The sequence below is a fragment of the Trematomus bernacchii genome, unplaced genomic scaffold, assembly GCF_902827165.1.
Source record: "Trematomus bernacchii unplaced genomic scaffold, fTreBer1.1, whole genome shotgun sequence".
NCBI lineage: Eukaryota > Metazoa > Chordata > Actinopteri > Perciformes > Nototheniidae > Trematomus > Trematomus bernacchii.
Genome location: NW_022987648.1, coordinates 17,934,494 through 17,958,601, shown reverse-complemented (window position 1 = coordinate 17,958,601; position 24,108 = coordinate 17,934,494). Strand labels below are relative to the sequence as shown.

Here is a 24,108-nt window from a genome sequence, read left to right as displayed (position 1 = left end):
GAGGACGAGGAAACCTTTGGTGCATTAGCATGGCATATGTACTTTATGTTTGCATTACTAAGCATAGACCAACTGAGAATATTAGAGTGAGTTTCCATGCAAATTTGAGTTTGCAATTTTGAATTGAATCCACTTCATCACTCGGACAATATCCTGTAAACTCTTCTACACACAACAGCTACTGAAAGAGCATTTTAAGAGGAGGAGGAGACAGGGAGACTACCCAGAGTTACACAGCAGTATTTTATGTTGTAAATTGTATTGATATTTTGTAAAGAACTAATGGCGACTCTTAGGAAGCTAATGTGTTTAACAGCTGGGATAAAGACACACTGCATGAAAACTGTTACACAGATGCTTCACAATTTACAGCTTTAGGGCCAACTTTTGCTACCGTCATACACAAACACATGGTCGCCAACACACAATCATACAATCATGCTGGGGGTTTTCACCTCCGCAGTAGAACTCGGAGGAATTGCAGGAAAACTTCCACTGTGCAACATACGCAACTTACAGCAAATTGTTCATTTTCTACTTCACAAATACTAAATGTTCACCACAGTTTTTTAAACATATAAATGATGTTCATGTTAAGATAAAGATAATATTTGTTGGGTACTTCTGCTGGAGAGTGGACATCAGATCTACAAAAGTAAAACAGCTTCCTGTGAATGTAAGTGTGCTGTCTCCATGGTAACTATGATAGTAATATTTGTTTTAACATTTGCATAATTATCACCAATTATTTGATGTCAAATAGTGGGTGTTTGGCCTGAGGCACCAAAATGTTGCTCACATGGTTTGCCATCAAAAAAGATTTCAAAGTGTGGCTTTTAAATATGAAATCTGCTCTCCATGTTATTATAGATTGACTTATTTAGCAGATGCATGAGTCAAGCACATATGCACCAGAGGTTCTTTCAAAACGTCGAAAAATATTCTATGGAGAATCATAGAAAAAATATTTTACACAAAAAAATACAGGAGTAAAATAAATCTTGTAGAAAACAACCACAATCAGTTGAGAATTATTTTTACTTTCACAAAAATATATCATTAGGCAGTTGTTTCACCACCAGTGGGTGGAAGTTATGTTAATCATTGGTTCAGAGATTTTAATGAATGGCCAGGCAAGGTAGCACACTGTGTAAATGTCTAATGTCTTTATCAGTGAACACAGAGCGGCATTCATCGGCAAGTAACCCTGATCCAAATGTACACATACTTTCACCTGAAAAACATTCATGTCAGTCTACGTCATGTCAATCAAGTTCACCTTTAATGTTGCAGCACTCAATAATTAAGAATGTCACCAAGAGAGTTATTTTTGTGTTAGATTATTGTTCCTTGCTTTAAAGGGAAAAAGAGCAATGTAAAATGCCTTTAGTTGTGTGTAAGTTGTTGTTTTAGTACATTAGTTAAATACTTTAACAAAGTGATGGCACCAAAGCTCACCTCAATGGGGAATAGTTTTGATGGCAATATATTTTTTTCAAAGTTGCATTCATCAATTCAGGTGACTTTCAGCATAGCTGTCACATTGATTTATTTTAACAGCTCCCACACAAAACAGTACTGTTAGCTTAGTATAAAAGGCAGAGTAAACATTGCCTCCTCTAACTCAAAGACGCAGTCTAAATACTGAAAGTGGTTGATGCGAGTATATCCTGCTGTGGCCAGAAACTTTTTAAGAGGCAGTTGTTAATAACAAGAACCAGTGGACTGCTGGCAAAATGTCCTCTAAAAGGCAAATTATATCCTTTTTTGAGAAATATAAAAAGATGTCCATTGGGCTGATATTGTTTTTTGACATGGATGTAAAAAAATCAAATACATTTTAAAGTTGGAAAAGTAAACTTTTCAGTGGTCTATGGTGAACAGAAAATGTTTTTAAACACTACAATCTCTCTGAAACATGCAAACGCAAGCCATGTTCAACTACAACACTGTAGATTTGTAGAGCTTCATCTCAGGGGGTGGAATGGAACCAAAGCAATATAACATCATGTGCTGTCTTAAAAGACATTTAAATGAAAAGCAAAAAATAGAGTAAAGCCAGGCATTGACTTTGCCCCACTACATATAGTCTTGTTGAACATAAACTCCTCTTTTAGACCTTCTTATCTCAAGGACAGGACGGTGTGAGCCATTTCGCCAATTAGACTGCTCTGCTTTAACCTTGAACTGCACTCCCACAGCTGCAGCTCTATCATGGAGCGGTGGTGAGGAGGTGGCCTCCAGCCTTGTCTTAAAGAACTATTAAGAAATGTCCCAGCTCCCCACGGTTACTAAACTAAAAACAACTGACGGTCTCAACCCAATGTTTTTCACATCCAAATATTAGCTGGAAATACAAAGCCATAGTGAGAATGCTAGTTACTTTACATGGGAGGCACTTATCAGGAACATAATTACAACAGCAGAAACATTTTATCAGGCCACATAGAAAATGCTGGAAAGCTACAGTAGTAGCTACTTAACCCTGGTTAGCTGCTTCAGCCTTGAAAATGGTTACAAATTATTTAAATAAATGAACACTGCTGAGTTTATAAGGCTTGGATTTGCACAACATTTTATAGTAAGGTAGGACAAGCAAATACACTTGAGTTGGCTGTGCCCCTTTATAACACCATTTTCATCTCATAATACCTATGTGGTTCACAAGAAGGTGCCATATTTGTCACACAGGTCCACAATTCATTGTGCATTTCATCTTGCAAGATGGTTTAAACTCCATGTGGCCCCTGTCTGTAACAAGTGATTACATTGTAAGTATGACATGGAAGCAGGCCTGAGGTTAAGATTTTCCAATATACTGCTGTTGGACAGAAGTTTGTGAAAATAATTACCTTGAATATAACAGAAGCAACACCATAATCAGGTGTTCTTTGCTGTTCCTCAAAAAGACACTACAAAACACTTTATATTATATTCTAACATGCTGGAACTCTTTGTCTGGTATTTATACTACTTATCAAAACAAATTGCACATTTTGCACTACCAAAGTAAAGTGACACCAGGCTAGCGTCCTGTATTGTGTTTTTGTGCATGTCAGCAAGAGCAAAAATCCCAAAGTTCGCCAGCGGGAGATTCTCTCACACATACTCCTCTTACCAGAATTTGTTTTGATTGGACTCCTTTGTTTACTTCAACATAATGACATCACAATTTACACTCAAACTTCTATTGCCTGCTGTGTGCCTGCTCAGAGTGTCTGTTTTCATTTCACTGATACAAAAACTGCAAAAACTGCCCAACACAAGACGAGAAACTTTAACTTCACCTGACTGTGGTAAATTGAGGCCGTTCACTACATGGCAAATCGCTGTATTTATGTGATTCAATGTACTTGATGACCGAGGGTGAAAAGAGGTGCTGAAGAACAGGCAGTAGGATAAAATTAAAGCACTTTTTGATCAATGAAGCATGTAAACATGTCACAGTATAAGTACAACATTCAAAACCTGAAAATGAGCATATGTCATAAAAATTACAAATATCTGTGTCAGATTCATTCCAAGGACATGCTTACGTATACTTACGTTTTTGAAGAACCCAGTGTGAATCTTAATGAAAATTCAGTTCACAAGTAACAATAGCACAGAAAAAAGTTATATTGTTCATATTTGTTTTAGATTGTTATATTATTTGTAATCTTACTATTCTTTATGTAAGTTCTTGACTTTTGCAGTTAAATGCTTGTGTTTTTATTTCCTCTTCCTCTCATTCATTGTATGCACTAAACACCAAGGGAACTTTCTCAATCAGTCAATCACTTACTTGGCAATAAACATTAATCAAGTTACACACAGTCATTGAAGAATGCTCAAGAGGTTGGCTCTCATCCAGTGCCACCAAAAAAAGACAGCACAAATGTATAGAAATCGTCAAAAACATGAACAGAAGGCAGCGTTTCACTAATAGAGAGAACATTTTTTGAAAGATACAGAAGAGATCATGTCAGATGTCCTACCCGTATCTGCAGACAAAGTGGTGTGATGGCAGGCAGGGTGACTCTCCTCGCATGGAAATTCATGCTTTTGCCTTAGATGCACAATTAACTATATGACAAATATCTGTGCATAGTAAATGAATATAGGGATAATGTAAAAAAAATGTAATTCTAGGGCTAGTATTTATATATAGTATTGCAACTAATAAGAGCTCTTTTAATATGGTAACCCTTACAAATCTTCAGAAAATCTCTTTCGGTGATGTAAGTGTGAGAAACTAAGTCATGTAGCCTCCCCACAACACAAACTCCTCCTTTGTCCTTGAGAAAGTAAAAGCTTTTTCCGTTTCTCTCCTTTTAGAAAGGCACTTTCAATAAACACAACTGGAAAAAAAATTCTCATGAGTTTCAATATAACACGCCTGAAAATAGCTACTATATCAGTTTACTGTATATTGTTTTGTAGACAAAGTAATACTTACACAGCGATAATCTAGAAACAAATACACAGAAATTGAGCTGAAGATTTCCCAGAAAAGACCATGCAGGTTTGTTGCTGCCTACTAGAAGACACTACAAGGCTATTTTTAGAAGTAACACATGTGGGATCTTGTTTTATACATTATGGGTGCTAATATTAAACATGAATGTGGGCAAAAGGTGATTATAAAACAGTACAAATAATAACGTTTTAGCTCAAGAGTGTTCACTGGAAATTACACAGGTTGTATTCTTGCAGTACAGTTTGTTTATTTCTGCAACTACATTAATACTGACCTGTTAGATCTACACTAGGCCTCAGATCTTTGCACAATTTATTTATCCTTATTAATCCAAATTGTGTTTATTTATAAAATTATCCTTATTTTTGTAGTCTTTACGAGTCAACAACATCTGAATATACTGCATGTTTCTGATGATATCCATACAATTCTTTGGCATTACTGTATCTCAATATGACCATGCCCTCAAGAAAGAGAGAATTAGAGGTCCAAAATAGCTCTTTCCCCCAAAGCCTCGATTCACAACAGACATCTGTTTCACTGTACGATTAGACAAAGAGTCCTTGTGAATGTGACTGTGCCATCTTTACAAGACACGCTCATTCTCAAGCCTCAGTCCAACAGAGTAATACAAACTTGAAATTCAAATTAAAAATACAATTGTAAAGATTTACACGTTTATATAGGTCAATAAACTCTGCACTATACTGTTTGCCTCGAGTTTAACACATGCAAATGCACCTTACATTTCCACTAGTATATTTATCCAAATAAAAATAAAAATACACAGACAAATCAAACCCAGTCCTGGTTTCACTCTGTAAGTCAGTATTTAAACTTCCACCTACTTCAGCTCACACAACTCAGCTGAGCTGAAGTAGGATATGTACATTTGTTATATGTAGAAATAATAGTAAGCACAAGTCTGAACAACTGCTTGTGCCCCAGGACAGACTCCATTTTAATAAAGCTATGATGAAGGCCACACACACACAGCTGTGGTAATACTGTACTTTATTTGTTAAAGACAATATGTACTATGTTTTTCAAGTTACATTTACACATGGTGTGAAAGCTGTCCAAATGTAAATATTTTGGGACACAGAAGTGCTTCCTAAGGCGACATGGTAGTTGAGGGGTTAGGGTGCATACCACATGCGTGCAATGCCCAGAGCTGCGAGCCACCGGGTAGATTCCTGACTGGCCTGACAGTTTACAGCATGTCATTCCTCTACTGTCTCTCTTTTATAACAAATAAAGCCCCACAATATAATAAAAAAAAAGAAACTGCATCCAAGAGAGGTAAAGCAGCAATGTTTCGAATCCTCTCTCTCACTGTAACCTTGCAAAGCTAGAATAAAAGGCCTGTGAACAGCATTGTAATATGAGCATGGGTCTATATTACTTTAGTCTCCTCACCAGCACCAACCATTGTCCTTCATTTCAACTCATGAGAACAGACAGGGAAAGAGGACCCTCCCACAACAGGCTTCATGTTTATCTGGAAACACAGCGCATTGACTTGTGAGAGTGCAGACAAGCAGACGCTGTTAGTTATCACACAGCTAAAATGAATTGGAATTAATGGAGCCAGAATGATAACAGAGACTCCACAACTCCCATAACAAAGCCAGCTCCAGACACATTGTCCTTGACCACGGATGATCAAACCAAGACCCCTTGCCGGCTCTGTCAAAGTAACAAGACAGCAACCAGAGGTGGGGTGGTTTGCATGTGTATAACCCCCCCTCTGGGCAGGGGTAATCAGGGTTAAACTATAAAACAGCAAGAGATACACAGTATTTCAATATCCATCCTGCAAAACGAGGAGGCAACCACTTAGCTCAAAGCTCAAATCCGGCATATTTACACTTGAAGCATTATTTGTCTTAAGTGTTCATTAATGTGCATTGTCCCTCTTCAAATAAACGATTAAATGAAAGAATGAACATGTCGATAGACTGTATGAGAGATGCTTCCGCTCATTGGTTTGTCCAGTTTTCCATATTGGCTGTTGTGACACTTAAAGGTGGTACAACTATTACACTGTATAAGACATTTTGAGGCTACCAAATGTTGCAATTAATGTTCAGGAAGTGAAAACACACTGTAAAAAAAGTTGGGAGAACAAAACATGGAGTGTAGTTCTGATAAAAATGTGTTTACTCCTTTACACAGATTATCTAAGCCTAGCATCAGAGCCCGGAAAGGGTCAGGGTGATAAAGCGTGTTCACACCAATAAGAAACAACATTTTATTCCACATGACTGTCACTCTGAAAGAAGTTAGCGAGAGAGACAGACATGGAGAGAAATGAAGGAGCTGCACATGCATCTAACCTCAGATGACTTCCTGTATATAACACATATAAAAACGATGTGTTGAATTTGCAAAGCATGACTACTAATTAGGGCTGCACGATTTTGGGAAAAAATAGAATTGCGATTTTTCTGACAAATATTGCGATTGCGATTCGATTTGCGATATTTGTTTTTAAGCGACCCAACGGAAGTTTATTGTAAAATGCGGCCATATCTCCGGCTAGGAAGGTCGCATCAACATGCTCCCGTCTCTAGCACCCCGCAGCCCGAGCTACGAGTGAAAGAACTAAACTTACATGAAACTTCCGTTGGGTTGCTTTAAAGTCAAGCTTCAGTTTAAGATTCACCCTGTAATAGATGGTTTGTTTCACCAAACCATCTAGGAAAGCTCCATTGGAAGCCATTTGGAAAGGGCAGGCACTTTCAAAAATACTTGGCAGGTGATTGGATCAATCTGTCTATCACCTTCTATCATGGGCCACTTCTGATTGGTTAACAATGGCTGGTACATGTGGAGTACAGCACTTCTGATTGGTGTGGATGACTGACACACAAGAAGTAAAAAAAAGAAATAAAAAAAAAAATCGCAGGCTTTGCGATTTGATAATCGTATCATTTAAAATCGCGATTTCGATTTAAAATCGATTAATCGTTCAGCCCTACTACTAATTCTAAATCATCTGATTCTCACATGAAACTATTGAAATATATTGTTCTTATCAGTTTTCAATAATATATTACATATGTATTCCAACATGTAAAGTTAAATAAGGTATACAATTACAGAAGTTATGGCTTCAGCATAGCTCTTTTCGTTCAGTAAGCAGCTCTCTGACAAACTATTTAGTAACTGAATGGAGGGAACATGAACAAAATGTTTTATATTTACTAAGTGTGACCCTGGAGACTCTATTACATCTGCTGTAGAGGAGAGGCTGAAAGTCAGAGAACACGGACATGCATGTTGCATCTGAAATAACATCTCTATAGGGGCAGGCATTTCCTCTGAGACATATGGCTGAACTGAACACTCTGGACACAGGCGTGTGTGTGCAGTTTATTTTGCGATTGCATCATGGAGGAATACACGGTACTAAATAATTATTCCCACAATCGAATAAGCTAAGGATAGTTTTCTTGAGTCATTGATTAAACGTCTGGTCTATAAAATGTAGGAAAGTGGAAAAATGTAATGTTTTGTCAGTCAAAAAATGATAACATTCAGTGTAACATGATGATAAAATAGAGTAAAGCAGGAACAATTACACTTATAATTAATTATCTAAATATTTTTGGAATTAATTTGACCCATTCAAACAATGTCAACAGAGAACTGTCTGCCAATTGAACAATTTGTAGCATGAAAGGTTTCTTGAATGAAAGGCACTTTTTCATAACATCAAATAATAATAATGTGGCAGTCATGACTTGGTCGTGTTGTTATAGAAATGAACCATGACGCTGAAACACAGGGATAACAGGGGGGTTAGCTAAAACCAGTTTTAAACCAGATTAAATCCAGTCTAGAGTGAAATAGCTTTCAAGCCTGTGTAAAACAAAGCAAAGTCAAGCTAAGAATCTAGCCAAATCTCAATCAAATTAACTGTAAACCTCAAAACATGGTCAGCTACACACTGAGTTGTTTTCAGATGCCACATCTACTGACGCTCCTGATTTTCCTTGCCTTTTCATTTCATAATCTAAGCCTGTCCTTAGTAGAAGATTATTATTTTCAGATAATTGTAACTGATAGGAAAATGACTACCCAAAGCGACACACTGGGAAACTCAATAGACAATTTTCCTTTATATGAAAGTCAGAAGGGTGGGTGAGGGGATGAATGCTGCACAGTTGGAACAATGATGTCATTGGTTTCTTGAGCGCAACTGAAAAAAGGTCATAACCCTGTGACATGAGGATTGTGACACGAAAACAGCTGTTTCACTCTGACATACTCCCTTTGTCTTCCCAATACCGCTGCTGAAAGGACATTGTAAGAGGTTGTCAGGCCCACAAGGTGCAGGCACAGGCCTCATCAACGAGATACATAAGGAGCACTTTAGGATTTGCTTACAAGGACGCCACATTGTCGCAGAGTGAGGTCAACAGGGTGTCATATTGCTCCTCCACTGAGAAACTTGAGGATTGTTCACGCATTTATCAAAGAAAATGCCAAATCTGTGCAGATCCCTGGCCCGTATTTACAATAGGCTGTTGAGAGGATAGAAGAATTAGCAATCACTCTGTAATTGTCTTATTTTAAACGTTGAATTGAGTGAGGATGGAATAGAGCAGAAGGGTTCATTTGAGATTTGCATATGAAGTGGAGACAACCACACATTTGATCAGACTCGTTTCAATCACACATCTACTTCCAGTTCAATGATAGCTTCCGATAAAAACAACATAAAATTAACTTTTTTATGCATTCTGTATTTTTTCCTTCTCAGCATGAAAGCAACACATGCGCACAGAGAGGTCTACGCTGCTGATAGTCCTTGGTAACTGCTGAGCTCTATAATTTCAAGCTTTCCTATGAGTCATTGCTTTTAGCTGCCCCCCGCTGCTACACATGCACACATAGATACACACATACCACAAAGATACTGAAAAACCTGAAATCAACTTCAGCATACAGTATTCTGTAGGGATCCGCATCCAGGAAATATCTAGTGGTTGACAAACCAGACACATTTAATAGCCCTGGAAAATGTATAGACAAAATCCATTTTAAAACCCATGCACTTTTGAAGCAGACCCATAATTGTTAGCTTTCTAACATAATGAATGTGCTCTCTTTTTAGAATTTGGCAGTGGGTTTTTATAAATGTACAAATCAACAACAGATCTCAGAGTCATATTAAGTAATATTTTGCTGTGCATAGTTGTTTTTTCTTCTGACTTTCATTAGGGTAAAGAGAGTTCATAAACTAAATGATTATTCATAATGAGTTGTGTATCACCTGCATCATTTCCAGGTCATTTGTTTCAGACTGATCCATTTCCAGAATTAAGAGATCTTTAGATTGTAGCTTCAAACAACAAAAGCTGCAGACACCTTTCCAAAAACACTAAAGCACAATTCAAGGAACGCATGATGCAATTTGCTTGTCTGGTCAATGCGGTCTTAACATTCCCAGGTTACTAGCTTACTACCAACAGTGTAAGCTGATAAGCATTAAGAGTTCTTTTATTCCAACAAGTCAGCCAACAATAAAAAGTGCTAGCTACTGTTGTAATGTCAGCCAATTGTTAGCAATGAGAAACCTTTAACTACTTCTGTTTGAGATCAAAGACCCATTGTTTTAACGGCTACTATGAATTTATTTAGAGTGGTAAATCTGTGTTTGTTATCATTTTACCTGCAAATGGGCCCCTGCTACACTTAAAGGGAAAGGTGTAGCAACATCAACTAAGAGGGGCGGGACTAAACAAATACAAAAAAATAAACTTGAGATCTAGATTGGACTGAAAACCTTTTCTGGGACAAGCAGGTACTTCCCCACATTCAGTGCACATCACACAACATGTGCTCAAAGACAAAGGTACAGTGAATGGCTGCTGGGCACTAAGCCAGGTATTTCCTGTGTTAAACATACATTTATAATAAAATGTATGATGCAATATCAACATGTGGTATCAGACATATGTATTGCCCATGTTGACATTGTTTAATAGCCACTGTATGTAGGAATATATATAGGCTCTTCGAAGTAGTAACATTGTGCATGTGAAGTGTCTACGTGTGCTTTTTAATCTCATCAGTGTGAATCCACACACTCACATAACTGGTTCTACCATCCATATGCCCTGACGTTGTAGATAATTCGCAAGCCAGACATGTAACAATGCATTTATTTAAATCTTATTATGGCCTGCAGTTGTTTTTCTGTTATTTGTTCAGCAGAGGCCTTATTTATTATTTTATTATAAATAGAATGACTCTTTGTGTCACAAATTACGGAGCCCTGGAGGGTTCATAGAGAGAAAAATAAATAAACCGAGGCCACGTTTTATTAATTCGTGCGCACGAGATGTAATTCGTGGCCTCAATTCAAATACGAGGCCACGCTTTATTAATTTGCGCGCACGATATATTTTCTCGTTCGCACAAGATACTTTCTTATGGTAAAACACATCGAACTGCCCGATTATTACGCCATATTATTAGTTTTATGAAGAATATGTCTGGTCGCCAGGGTGTGTGTGTGTGTGTGTGTGTGTGTGTGTGTGTGTGTGTGTGGGCATTTGTTTATGATAGTGTTGTTCGTTCCGGTGCACTCTGGCAGGACTATAGCACTACATCGAGATTAAGATTAAACAAATTTCTTTCACTTGGGAATACACATATAACTATGGAGAACCAGATGTGTGTAAATTACTGTTCATGGTAATTTGAAAACAAATGCCGGTGGTGTCGGACACACACAAACACACCGAACACACACACACAGAGCGGAGCTGAGCACAAGCACACACACATCATGCGCCCTGGTGACCGGACATCTCCTTCATAAAACGAGTAATAGGGGAAATTCTCTGGCAGTTCGATGTGTGTGTGGTTAAACGTAGCAGCCTCGATCTCTATTCAGCTGTTCTAATGAAGGGAAACACAGTGAAGTAAAAGCTGGTGCTGCTCTTCTCAGATTCTGCTGAGTTGCACGTTACTGCCTCCAGTGCCCTGTACGACGAAGCCAGTTCAACAGACCCTGGATATGCCAGTACAGGCCACTGGTGCCGCAGAGATTTCATAAAGTGAAGGAGGTTTTCCTTCTATAAAACAGCTGTGGGCAGCAGATACTGTGAGAGTCACGGACAGGAATTCATAGATCAAAGCAGACTGGTTTACAGACTCTTCTGTTTTGCGAATCCGGTGCTTAAACAAATAGCTCTAAACCCCTGGCCAAAATGTCCCTAAATGAAGTCCGAGTTTGAAATATATCTCAAATAATGTATGCACTGCCATTTCTCCACATAAACATAACAGTCTGGAATGAAACGGTTGTCTCCTCTGTGCTCCACTTCCTACTTGGCGCACCGGTAACTTTCTCGTGCGAACGAGAAACTAACGAAATACTTTCTCGTTCGTACGAAATACTATCTTGTGCGCACAAAATAGTATTTCGTGCGAACGGGAAAGTATATCGTGCGCACAAGATACTTTTTTTTCCTTCTCCATTAACCTTTAGGGGCTCCGTAAAACAAACACCTTCTAGTACTGTAAATGAAATGGGACACTCACCTGAGTTGCACTACTTTTGGTCGATGGTAATAAACATTCATAGAGGAGGGGGGTGAGGGTTGAGGCGATGAGCTCAGGGAAAGGGTTTGGAACAGGGGAAGAGATTGAATCTTCTCCCTTTTCATTGCTCCTAAAAGGAAAATAAATACAGACAGAGAGATAAACAAACAGATGCTGCTCAAAATGTGGCAAATATTAGTCACATCTTGTTTTAAATGTGAGGATCGAAAAGATAGAGGGTGGTATGCTGTACAAATGTCAAAGCCCCATTTTGCCATATTAGGCTATACATATAAAATAGACTTGAATTTAAAATTAGTTCTCAAAAAAGCAGATTGTTTGGCCAATGTATAATGTCCACCCAATTCTATTTGATGTTAGGGTAAAGCAATAACAAAACACGTTTCCATTGTGTCATTTTGGTTGAATATTACACACTCAAAGTTACAGTTAATCATACAAAGAAGCTACAGGGAAACTATGTATCAAGCAGATAAACAATTTGTATTTTATTGCAAGAAACCTGCAGTGGAAATCAAGCTTTTAAAGAGATTGATACAAATAAACACTTCCTATCTTGCCTGTCAGTCTGATTGTAACATCATAATATTAGACTTTATGCTAGACTGATTTTGCAACATGTACCTTGAAGAGCTGTTACAACACATTGCTGGTTTATTTGCTGCATGTGTCTCATGTAGAGGAATGGGGAGTATAAACGAAGCAGGTGATAAACTGAGAGAAACACTAGTCTGTCTCTGCATGGACTCCTCCCGCTCTCAACCACACAGCGACTCACCCCACACACCATCAGACTTTGATAAGATAATGCAGTGCATGAGCTGCCCCTGATTTAACCACTAACATGTATTAGCTAGCAGAAAGAAAAAAAGGTTTTGTGTTATCGAAAATAGTCATAATCTCAAAATGTTATAAATAAGTGTCACTCACTTAACACAACCCCTAAGGGAATGCTTTAGCGAATGTGATGCACTAAACAGTAGCCAGGATGGATGATTTGTCTAGTACTAAAATGTATTCAACATGTCCTTACAGTAAACTAAAATCTGAATGAATCTGAAAATTATGTTAAAGGTCCCATGTCATGCGGTTATTACCCGTCCCCTTGTGTGTTATGTAGCTTTTTATGCATGTAAACGGTCTGCAAAGTCACGAACCCTCAAAGTACACCCTGTAGCGAGTAAAACTCTAACACAGAAAATACCTGTCTATGCTGCCCCAGAACGCCTCGTTGGAGATTTTTATTTTTCCATTTCTTTTTTCCTGGGTCGTAGTGACATAAGGGGCTAAGTGACGCAACGGCTACATTTGGACCAATCCGCAGACTTCCTCACACACACACACACACACACTCACTCAGCCTTATCTTTTCTCAGCCGCTGCTCCGCGGATTTCTCAGCCTGAACTCAGCCTGAGACAGCGAGACACAGCGAAACTCAGCCTGAACTCAGCCTGAGACAGCGAGACACAGCGAAACTCAGCCTGAACTCAGCCTGAGCACACACACAAACTCACAGCCAGGCTACGATTGTGTGTGTGTGTGCTCAGGCTGAGTTCAGGCTGAGTTTCGCGTTGTCTCGCTGTCTCGCAGACCTCACGCAGCAACCAGGAAATGATACCAGTAATACAGCTCACACTGGCCGCTTCTCGAGCCTCAAAGGGCGGAGCAGCGAGCCCTGCAATGTCCCGCCAACACGGCACCTAGACCCCACGCAGCATTCTCATCTGTTTGTCATTACTGGTGTCATTTTCTGGTTGCTAACAAACGCCATTGTAACACATAATCACTGATGTTCCGCTGTAACGGTGGTGGACTCATCAGAACAGAGTGGGCGAGCTGACCAATCAGAGCACACTGGGCTCATAGGGGGGGCGGGGGGGGGGGGAGCAGGAGCTCCAACAAGCCGTTTAGGACAGAGAGTGAATACACATACTATACAGAGATGCTGTATGAGAAACCAATGTGAGTTTGGAACATTGAACAATGTAAATCTATTCTAGTAGACCTCAACAATGGAATTATGATCAGTAGAAATGGCCATGTCATGGGACCTTTAACAGATAAAAGACAATACCATATTTGATTATCATAAGGCTAAGATTGGATTTCCGCACACTTGCAGAAGAAAGGGCCTCAGTTTGTGAAAGGTGCATTCTCTGACTGACGCTTTCTTTACTGCTCTGTAAACACAGCAGTTACTGAGTTACTAATTATCTCCCACAAACTAACAGGTGCTTGATTTGATTCCAGGTCTTTCACTGCACTGTTGAAATAGTACATTACACTCCATTGACAGCTGCGTTTGGGTCGAGCCAATTGTGTTTACAGGTACAAAGTCTACACTACAGCTTTCAAATAGACCTTTGTGTGTCACTCCTGCAAATACAAAGAGTGTACTATTCTTCTGCAGGGCAGCTCAAGTGTAAACTAGGCAACACGTTGTTAGTGCAACTGAATCTTTTTATTTATTGAATCTTTTAAACAAACTGGTGTCAGCAAGTGCAAAGATAAACGTGCCATACCTGTTCCCCTTGCAGAGCGTAGTCCTGATCTTCTGAGCATTTGGTGTTGGTAAAGGAGCTCGCAAAGGGATAAGGGTTGGGCTGGGAAAACCACTCACATTACCCTTGCCACTCTGATAAATCTCTGCTTTCTCCTCGAGGCTTCCAGAAGTGTGTATTCCATCCAGTGTGTTATTCATATCACTCATGTGGGCCGGCTAAATCCAAGGCATCATCTGGAGCAGAGAGAAGAGACGAGCTGTTGGACTGTGTGCAGTTAGAGCAAGCTGGCTGGCGGGGCTCCTCTGCTCACAGCTCAGCACAGCAGAGCGAACACACACACACACACACACACACACACACACACACACACACACACACACACACACACACACACACACACACACACACACACACACACACACACACACACACACACACACACACACACACACACACACACACACACACACACACACACACACACACACACACACACACACACACACACACACACACACACACACACACACACACACACACACACACACACACACACACACACACACACACACACACACACACACACACACACACACACACACACACACCTCTCTGGCTCATCGAGGCTGGCCCAGTGGGGGCAAAACGATCCCTCCTACCCAAACATGATCCACCACAATAAAGATATTTTTAACACAATTACTCCAAAAGCAGCCATCTTTGCTCTCACACTACTAATAATTGCCTAATTTGTTCAGCCTCAAGTATTTTGTTTATATGTTTGCTTTTTTTTATAGCTCCCTTTGAAACCTAGAAGGCAGAATATATGCACACAAAGCACACTTACACAAAGTGGATGACTTAAGCTCAGTAATAAGTACATGAGGGCCGCCAGTTATATAAAACGAACTGTTCTTTTGTCATGGACTTTGCACAGGGATCCAAATTGCACTTTAACTTAGTGCACTGCAGAAGGCATGTGGTTGTACAGAGTAGCCAGCCCAGCAGATTGGTTTTGTTGTGGGCTGTGTCATTCTGTGACAGGCTCCATGTGGGGGATGGTTGTGATGATAACATCTTTCTGAAAGGTAATGTGTAACAGAGTCTGACCAGGGGAGGACAGGCTCCTAGAGATACAGACCAACAGGCAGCATAGGGTTAAAGCAATACCTCACCACATTAACAGAAGACAGGGATAACTCAATTACTTTGGTATACATGACGTGCAGTGGTCCAGTCCCAGTTGTTTTACCTTCCAAGAGAATACCTTTTCTAACTGGAAAATCAAGATATGGAAATCAGACTTATCCCAATGACCTGTGTATCTCTGTCTACATTAATTTACTCTCTCTGAAATGCATCTTTCATAATAATACAGCCCTACATGGCTTGGGTTGCCTTTGAACATAATTGCTATTATGTGCACGTAAAAAGCATAACATGAACACGAGAGAAACAGCTGATCACCAGAATACTCTGCACACTGATGTGCTAGTGCTTCTAAGACTTAAGAGGTAAAACCAACACAGTAAGTCATGTTTTGGAGAGCAGACAGCAGCAGGAGATTCTACTAAGGTCCAACAGTGGACTGACACAAGGAGCATGAGGGACAGAAATAACCCATAACATAGAACACATTCCTTTGGTATCAGTCAATACAAATGCTAATTTCACAGGATGAACACTACATCTATTTTAAGGGACATAATTACAGTGTTTCAAATAACTGAAAGAGAGTTATTTTACTAGAAGGACTTACTGCTAATAAACTCTTTAGCAGGACTAACTAACCAGCAGGGAGATTTATTGAATGTTTTCTCTGCAATATTGTTTTATACGACAAACTACTAATTCATTCTCTTATAATGATGACTAAATGTCAAGTTAACATCATAATTTACTTGCAAAATTCTGGGGTTTTTTATGCTTTATGTTTGCTGTTGAGCATGCATGCCAAAGTATAGGGCAGTGAAAAAGTAAACAAAAAACTGAAAGGTGTCAGGTAATTGCTATATACTGCGTGTATGGACCACCTAGATATGGTCATATTTTGTATCTTATTTAACCATATAATAAATGTTGGTTTAAGTTTAAACAATTGTTTTCTGTTATTATAAAATTAATAAAACCATTATCAAATCATGAATCAATGAGTCACATTACTTTGTCTTTAATTATGCACAGATTAAGTTTTAATATAATTTATGGGATATTTTTTAAACACGCATCCTGTTGGAGCTTAGGCCCTGGCTGCTGCCAATCAACCTCATTAGCTCAGTTTTCAGGGCCACAGCACCAAAAGGGCCTGCACTTAGTTTGCTGGCTTGCCAATTGACAGGTCTGTAAGGTGATTGAAGTATAGACAGTATTTCTACAGCACTTCTAAAATGTAGTTTAGATTATCAATTTGTTTAATGGGGTGGCACTCTATTCTAGTCTTGCAGTCATCTCCTCACATTTGCTAAAGCCATCCTGCAGGCCACTCCTCAGAAGAGCATAGTCAAGGAGAGGGTGAAAACCGGATATTCCACCTTACTATCCAGTTGGAAATAGTGGCCAACAACCTGCGGCTGCTGGGTGTGTCCCTAACAACAGGTATACCTCACTAAATGCTACAAGGTTTACATCTGCTGAAAAGACAACCTCACCTGCCATAGGCTATGTTTTGGCATGTTGAATAGCTGCCCTACACCACAAGGACATTGAAGATCTCCTTTATGCTCCATTGCTAACATTACTTACTATGTGGGTCATGCATCCATCTCAGAAAACCCCTAACTTTTCCTATCAGTCTCCCAGCTTTTGAAGAGAAAGCAGAGGAAATGTGCTACAGTCTATGTCCACTCAGCCAGCTCGCCTTGAGCACCCTGTGACTGATGCTCTCTCTGCCCGTCCACCAAAGACTTGAGGATCTTGTTACAACCTTGTCTCCTCCTGGGGATGTTCACAACCCACAGAGAAGGAGGACTGAGTCATAGCAGGAGGGGTTGACCAGGCATGTGGCTCCCCTCTCCTTGGCTTTATGAGCCTCACAGTGGAGGAAGATGGAACGGCTTACAGAGACTCATGCTGCAATTGTCATGTTGTCTCAAATAATTGCAGTAGTATAGACAACATAGGTAATGCTAAATAATATCATGTGTTCAAGTTGAGCTACAGCTGTCCAGTTCAGCTTGATGCTCTCTGTCCATCTAATGTAAGGTTACTACTTGTGACCTCTTTCAGTTAGCTTACGTGGAATGCCATGGAGTGAAAGCAGCTGTTGGAAACTACATGGAGAGGGTGGTTGGGTTAACACTTGTGCTGCAGCAGCTTCTTTACAGACAAAATCCTACTAGCCCATTTATAATGTGAGACAGCTGTAATGATTCTTCTTACAACTTTATTGTGTCTTCTGAGTTGCTGTTAATTAGGGATGCTCCGATCGATCGGTCACCGATCGAGATCTGCCGATACTCACTCTCTACCGATCGATCGGTGCGCTCTAAACATGCCGATCGCGAGGGCCGATCGCATGACGTAAAATACATGACACTTTTTTCTGTACGCGGCAAAACAAGCTCGCCAAAATGGCTTCACCGGTCTGGCATTATTTTAAGGTGTCCGAAAAAGACAGTAAAATAGCGGTATGCAACGTGTGTGTGAAGCAGAAATCCTGCAGCTCCACCCGCTGTGACGGACCGGTGAGCGGAGCGAAACACACAAGAGTTAGACCTAACACACTTAGCTATTTTATCTACCTCTGGAACAAGCTAAACTAGTTATAAATATGTTTATTCTTCATTGTCGGCCTCACACATTACTGGATCAGCGAGCTGCATGAGACGATACTGACGGGCTGTCAGGAGGGGGAGAGAGGGGGAGAGAGGGGGAGAGAGAGAGGGAGAGAGAGGAAAAGAGAGCGCTTCCGCTCATTTCTCCCGTGGTATTATCCAAAGTGAATGTAAACTTGAATAATATACATAATTTGAATGTAATAATTAAGTTGATTGTTGTTTGTGGAAGCTCCAGTGAATGAGCCCCATTAACTGAGTTTTAAACATCACTTTAAATGGAAGATTTAAAGTGATGTTTAAATCTTCCATTTAGGCCCCGCCCACTCGATCGGATCGGCGATCGGCCCCAAAATTGGCATCCCTACTGTTAATGGCTACTACTTGTCACTTATTGTATCATCTAAGTGTTTTATGAAAAGTTGTGGGGAAGAAAAGACAACCGAATGTTTTCCAAAAGGTTGTGCTATTTTAATCTGCTGCAAATGTATAAGGATAACTTATTTTAAACTTAGACAGTAGGCCTATGCCATACATTGTGATACAGAAACAGTGTTTCTCCCTCCTGTTTTGAGAACAGCAGTAGTTCTATTTAATCCTTACTGCTTAGCACTGAATATCTTCTGTCTCGCGCATGCGCAGGTCGAATATTTATATCAACAAAGTCACATGTGACCTCGTATGACCCTGGAAGGCATAAGTTCCGGTGTTGTCAACGAGTTCAGTCCTTTTTCATCTTCTCGCTGCACAGGTTACTACTCTATGAGTAGAAGCCAAGCTAGCCTATTGAAAAAAATCGATTAGTCTAGCTCATATAAAACGCTCGCCCTTCAAAGGCTGCGACGAGCTGTCCCCCTCCCAAGGGAGGGAACCGCGGTGTTCACCGCTCGGACTCCCAGGAGCTCCGGACCGGTAAAGAGCGGACGCTCCTGCACGTCAGTCGGTGAGATCGCTGCCATTTCTTTCTGATTGTGCTATCTATTCTCAAGCTAATAAATAATTGTGTCCCCAAGTTAGCCGAGTGCTCTCGCTCAAGCTAACTTGTTACTGCACTAGTGAAGAGAGCGTCTTCGCTCCCCTCTCACTGCACACATTTGGTTCCTTACCTGTTCCATCCTCCAGTTAGCTGAGTGCTCTCGCTCAAAGTTAACTCGTTACGGCGCTAGTGAAGAGAGTGTCTTTGCTCCCCTCTCACGGCACACAATTGGTTCCTGTTCCATCCTCCAGTTAGCTGAGTGCTCTCGCTTAGGCTAACTTGCTACGGCGCTAGTGGAGAGAGTATCCCCGCTCTCCTCTCATGGCATATATACCGTTAACTGACTTCATTTTTCAGCCCAGTAGCAGAGCGCTCACGCTAACGCTAACTAATATTGTGCTCACTCCCCTCTCACTGCATATATTGTTTCCTGGCCCGGTTATTTACAGTCAGCTGAGTGCTCTTGCTCAGACTGACTTAAGCTGCCAGCAGCAATTAGTGTGGAGTTTTCGTTGGTACTCTCGCTATGTTTAACGGCTGTAACACCTGTATGGCCATGACCTTTGCCCCTCTTGTCTTGGCCTCGAGCATCTGAGGGAGGGCCTTTCGGAGGACCCGTGCAGGAATTGCACCATCATGCCTCGTGCGGTAAGAGCTGCTAGACTAGCCGAGGTAGAACTACTGGCTGAGGGTGGCCTTCCCCCTGCACAGTCGACTCCAGCCCAACCTACCCATCCTAGGTGTTGGGCCGCAGAGGCTGCCCCGCCCAAGAAGAGGACTAAACCTGCTAAGTACTGAGCTAGCCCAGATGAAGTCACTCCTCCTGGCTCTCCATTCTGGTGCCCGTACAGAGCACGCCGCTGCACCCAATCCACCCATGGCTGAGCTGGTTCCTAATGACGATGTGGTCTCGATGGCAGCTTCAGCCACTCATTTTAATGAGTATGACGAGGAGGGCCCATCCCATGCTTCTGGGCCTGGCTCCTGTCACTCAGCTCATGGATACTCTGAGGGGGCAGATGACAGCTCCATGGGTGCCGTCATTCACATGGCACTGGCTCGCCAGCAGCTGGATGTACGGCAGCCAGAAACAGCGCCTGCCAGTGCAATCTTCAGGCACACTCTGGCACCCGCCACCTTTACCGTTCCTCTCTCTTGTGAGTATCTGAGGGAGTTACATGCATGCTGGAGGGACACTAATGGCGCATTTCCACTACACGGTCGGCCTCGGCCACACTCGGTACGGCTCGGTACGGCTTGGCCGCGTTGGGCCTTAACAGGGCCGACTCACTTCATGCTGCGCTTCCATTACAGTTTAGGAACTGGGGTAGTTACTATAGTAACGCAGTGTAGGCGGAGCCGTGACGTCATCTTCAATGAGAAATCCAGAAGCACAACACAGCCGTTAGCTGTGAGCACTCAGAGCTCACAGCTCCTTATATATGTTCAGAAACTCGACAAAAGTTAAACAAGTACACACCACAGACTGCCTGTGTCATGGTGAATACAGTCGCTGCTTTATTTATGTCTGTATAGGCCGTTGTTGTGAGTGTGGACGGTCGGGGCATATACTGCGTTAGCTTAGCCAATCTCCATCTAGAAAAACACGAATTTTAAAAGGTTTTTCGCCTGCCGTCTGTCTGCAGACTTGACAAAGCATTAATTCATGGTTTTTACTAACCGGTATCAGTATGTTGTTACTTCGGCATCATTTTGAAACGTGTATTACAATTAAATCACGGTCAAATATGTCCATCTTGTTGTAGTTCTAGCCCTCTTGCCAGCGCTCCTCTCTCTAGTTTAGCATACTCAGCCCGACTCAGCCCTGTTTGTTGGCCCCGATAGAACCACAATTTTCTAGGGCCAGAAAAGAGGGGAAAAAGTGGCCCCGCGCCGTGCCGCGCCGGAACGAGGCCTAGTGGAAGCACAACCAAAAAAGGGGACGGCACGACACGGCACGCTTAAAGCGAGCTACGCGCTGCAATGGAAATGGAGTGGAGCCGGGGAAGCTGTTTGGTTCACCTGCCGTACAGGTGCTCGAACGGACTGTCCAAGCTAGTCAGACCAGGCAACTGTTCTCAGCTCTTCGCAGAGACATGCCCCCCCTCGGTAGGCCTAGAGGTTCCGCGTCTGCCTCCCGAGGCCGCTCCCATCCACCGGCTCACCCCGGTGCCCACCATGTGCCTCAGCGTCCCACGAGGGGGCCGGCCCACTACCAGCTGCACCACCTGCTAACTCGCCCCCAAGGCAGCCTCGGCATCCGGTGCCTAACCGTTGCCCCCCCAGAGCCTCCAGAGGCTGGGGGGCAAGGTACTGAGGGTCTGGGGCCGGCTGTCGGTTATTTCTTCCAGCAGCAGCTCGACTACTGGGTAGCTCAAGCTTCAGACCCCTGGGTGGTTTCCACCTTAACCCAAGGGTACAAGCTTCAGTTCCGACGCCGGCCCCCAGCCTTCAGCCGGGTCAAAATGACCACCATAAGCGACCCGGCAAAAAAAGTAGCCCTAAACCAGGAGCTGTCAGTCCTCCTTGCCAAGGGTGCAATCGAGCCGGTGGACCCCATCTCACAGCCCGGGGGCTTCTACTCTACCTACTTCCTGGTAAGGAAGAAAGGCGGTGGACTTCGCCCAATCCTCGATCTGAGGGGACTCAACAAGTTCCTAAAGATTTGACCTTTCCATATGCTGAGCACAGCGGACGTTCTTCGTACCGTTGCCAGGGGGGAATGGTTCACGTCCGTCGACTTGAAGGACGCTTATTTTCATGTGCCTATTGTGCCTCATCACAGGCAGTTTCTTTGTTTTGCCTTCAGAGGCCGTCATTTCCAGTTCAGGGTGCTCCAATTCGGACTCTCCCTCTCCCCAAGGGTGTTCACCAGGTGTGACGCGGCAGCCCTCTCGCCCCTGCAGTCTCACGGTATGAAGATTCTGCCATACTTAGACGACTGGTTGATCTGTGCACCATCCCGGTTGCAGTCGACCCAGGACACGGCTCTCCTTCTCTCTCATGTCGCTCGACTAGGCTTCAAGGTGAACATGGAGAAGAGTTGTCTGAACCCCTCTCAGAGCCTAACCTTCATTGGTGTGGCTCTGGACACAGTCACTATGCGGGCCTGTCCATCTGCTCAGCGCCTGGACGACATCCTTCAGCTTCTTCCCCTCTTCCGAAGGGGCAGGTCTCTGGCATATATTCTCTTTCTCCGGCTCTTGGGCAAGCTGACAGCTGCCTCCACTTGGACCCCAAGTTGCACAGGCACAGAAAAATCAGGGTGTCACAACAGTGCCTCTCCACTCTACCCCATGGAGGGAGAGATCGTATATGTCAAGGGGCGTGGCCATGGGCTCCGTCCCTTTCCGCAAAGAGACCGTTACGACGGATGCCATAATTTATGCTGCAGCCCACTGACATGGTTTGAAATCGATATATTATCCAATTTGTGACCCCCCACAGGACTTAAAAAGCACCTAACTAGATCATGAAAATCCCGGAAATCTCGGGGGAGTATACCCCCGAACCCCCCTAGCATGTTTGGACCTCGGTATTTAGGAAATCCTGGATACGGCCCTGGTTCTACTAGGCCAAAATAGAGTCAAAGAGTATATCAGAGTGAGAGTGTGTTAATTAATATATTTGGCAGTTTGGAGTAAGTCTGTAGATGTGTTTGTGTGTGTGTGTTTCATGTATAAGCCTCTCACGATAATTAATTTTGTTGGATACATTTTCCCGGAAATTATTGCGATAAACGATAATATTGTCGGCACCGTTGTATGGCCATTTTAGACCACTGACATAATGATAATAAATAATATAACTATAACTGCTAGTCACATCCTCATGTAAATGGCAATTTATCGAGTTCATTTTTATTTATCGAACGATAAGTCAATTATTTGCTTATCGCGACAGGCACACAATAAAACAGTGGAAACAAACATGTGTTTGACTTTCATTAGTGAATGAAACTGTGTGCCCTTTATAGTCTGTGTCCATTATTGTGTATTTGTATATATTGTATATATATATCCTATATATATGCTAAGGTCCCGCTACTGACACGATAGCAGTCATTTAGTGCGCATATGTGTAATTAAACCCATGATATCAAAATCTCACTCCAGCCAGGTACCCAAAGTTGGCAACCCTGTGTTAGCAATTACTGTTTGTTTTTAAACCTAAATGCGTCGATAACAGTCTGTTAATATTCGAGGACTGCAAACTGGTATATTTTATTTAGGTGTGGGAGAAAGCACGACCTTGATGTTAAGTGTAACTGTAAAGTTTGTAGTAGGCTACTAACATTAGAAAAAAGTCATTGGAAGCTTCCGTCTCGATGTCTAACTATTTTCGAAAACATTAACGACTTCTGGGCTGTAAATTAACGTAACATATTGCGAGAATTCTCCATAGTAAATGACTGTTTTTTTATTTTTTTTATTATGAATAAAGAACATGCAATTCAACAACAAAGTTCAACAACGCATAACAATGCACAGTGAGCAGCGAATCCGTAGCAGTGAGGCTACTGCTGCTTCCTACGCCAGCTCGAACCGACTATAACCCCCAGTTGAAACGTGGATTTTATTCCTCTCTTTTCTTTTTACAGCTGAACTTACCTGGAGCCTCTTTCTCCAGTTTAAATCTTGAAAGCTGGTCTTCATATCGCTGCTCCAGTGGGGAATGAATAGCACACGTGTAGCCCAGGTGCTCTACTGTAACGTGCCCTGCAGGACGTCACACACTGAGCACGTTTTACCTGTTGTGGATAACAGACCGTAGGCTATTCAACGGGAAGTGAGTTCAGCAGTTTATATGCA

At 41.9% G+C, this 24,108-nt stretch overlaps 1 protein-coding gene across 2 annotated transcripts in view; it reads right to left on the bottom strand.

The window, feature by feature from the left end:
- Positions 1-24,059, bottom strand: part of grb14 (growth factor receptor-bound protein 14) — a 34,816-nt gene extending 10,757 nt beyond the window's left edge. For both annotated transcript variants that reach the window (XR_004556239.1, XM_034134467.1), the window contains exons 1-3: positions 23,908-24,059; positions 14,567-14,781; positions 12,023-12,152 (exon numbers count right to left, since the gene is read on the bottom strand). Coding sequence is in view for 1 of the 2 variants with exons in the window: in XM_034134467.1 (XP_033990358.1) it covers positions 12,023-12,152; positions 14,567-14,754 (318 nt within the window). In the remaining variant the exon portion in view is untranslated. The remainder of the gene's footprint in view (positions 1-12,022; positions 12,153-14,566; positions 14,782-23,907) is intronic.
- Between the last annotated feature and the right edge of the window lie 49 nt (positions 24,060-24,108).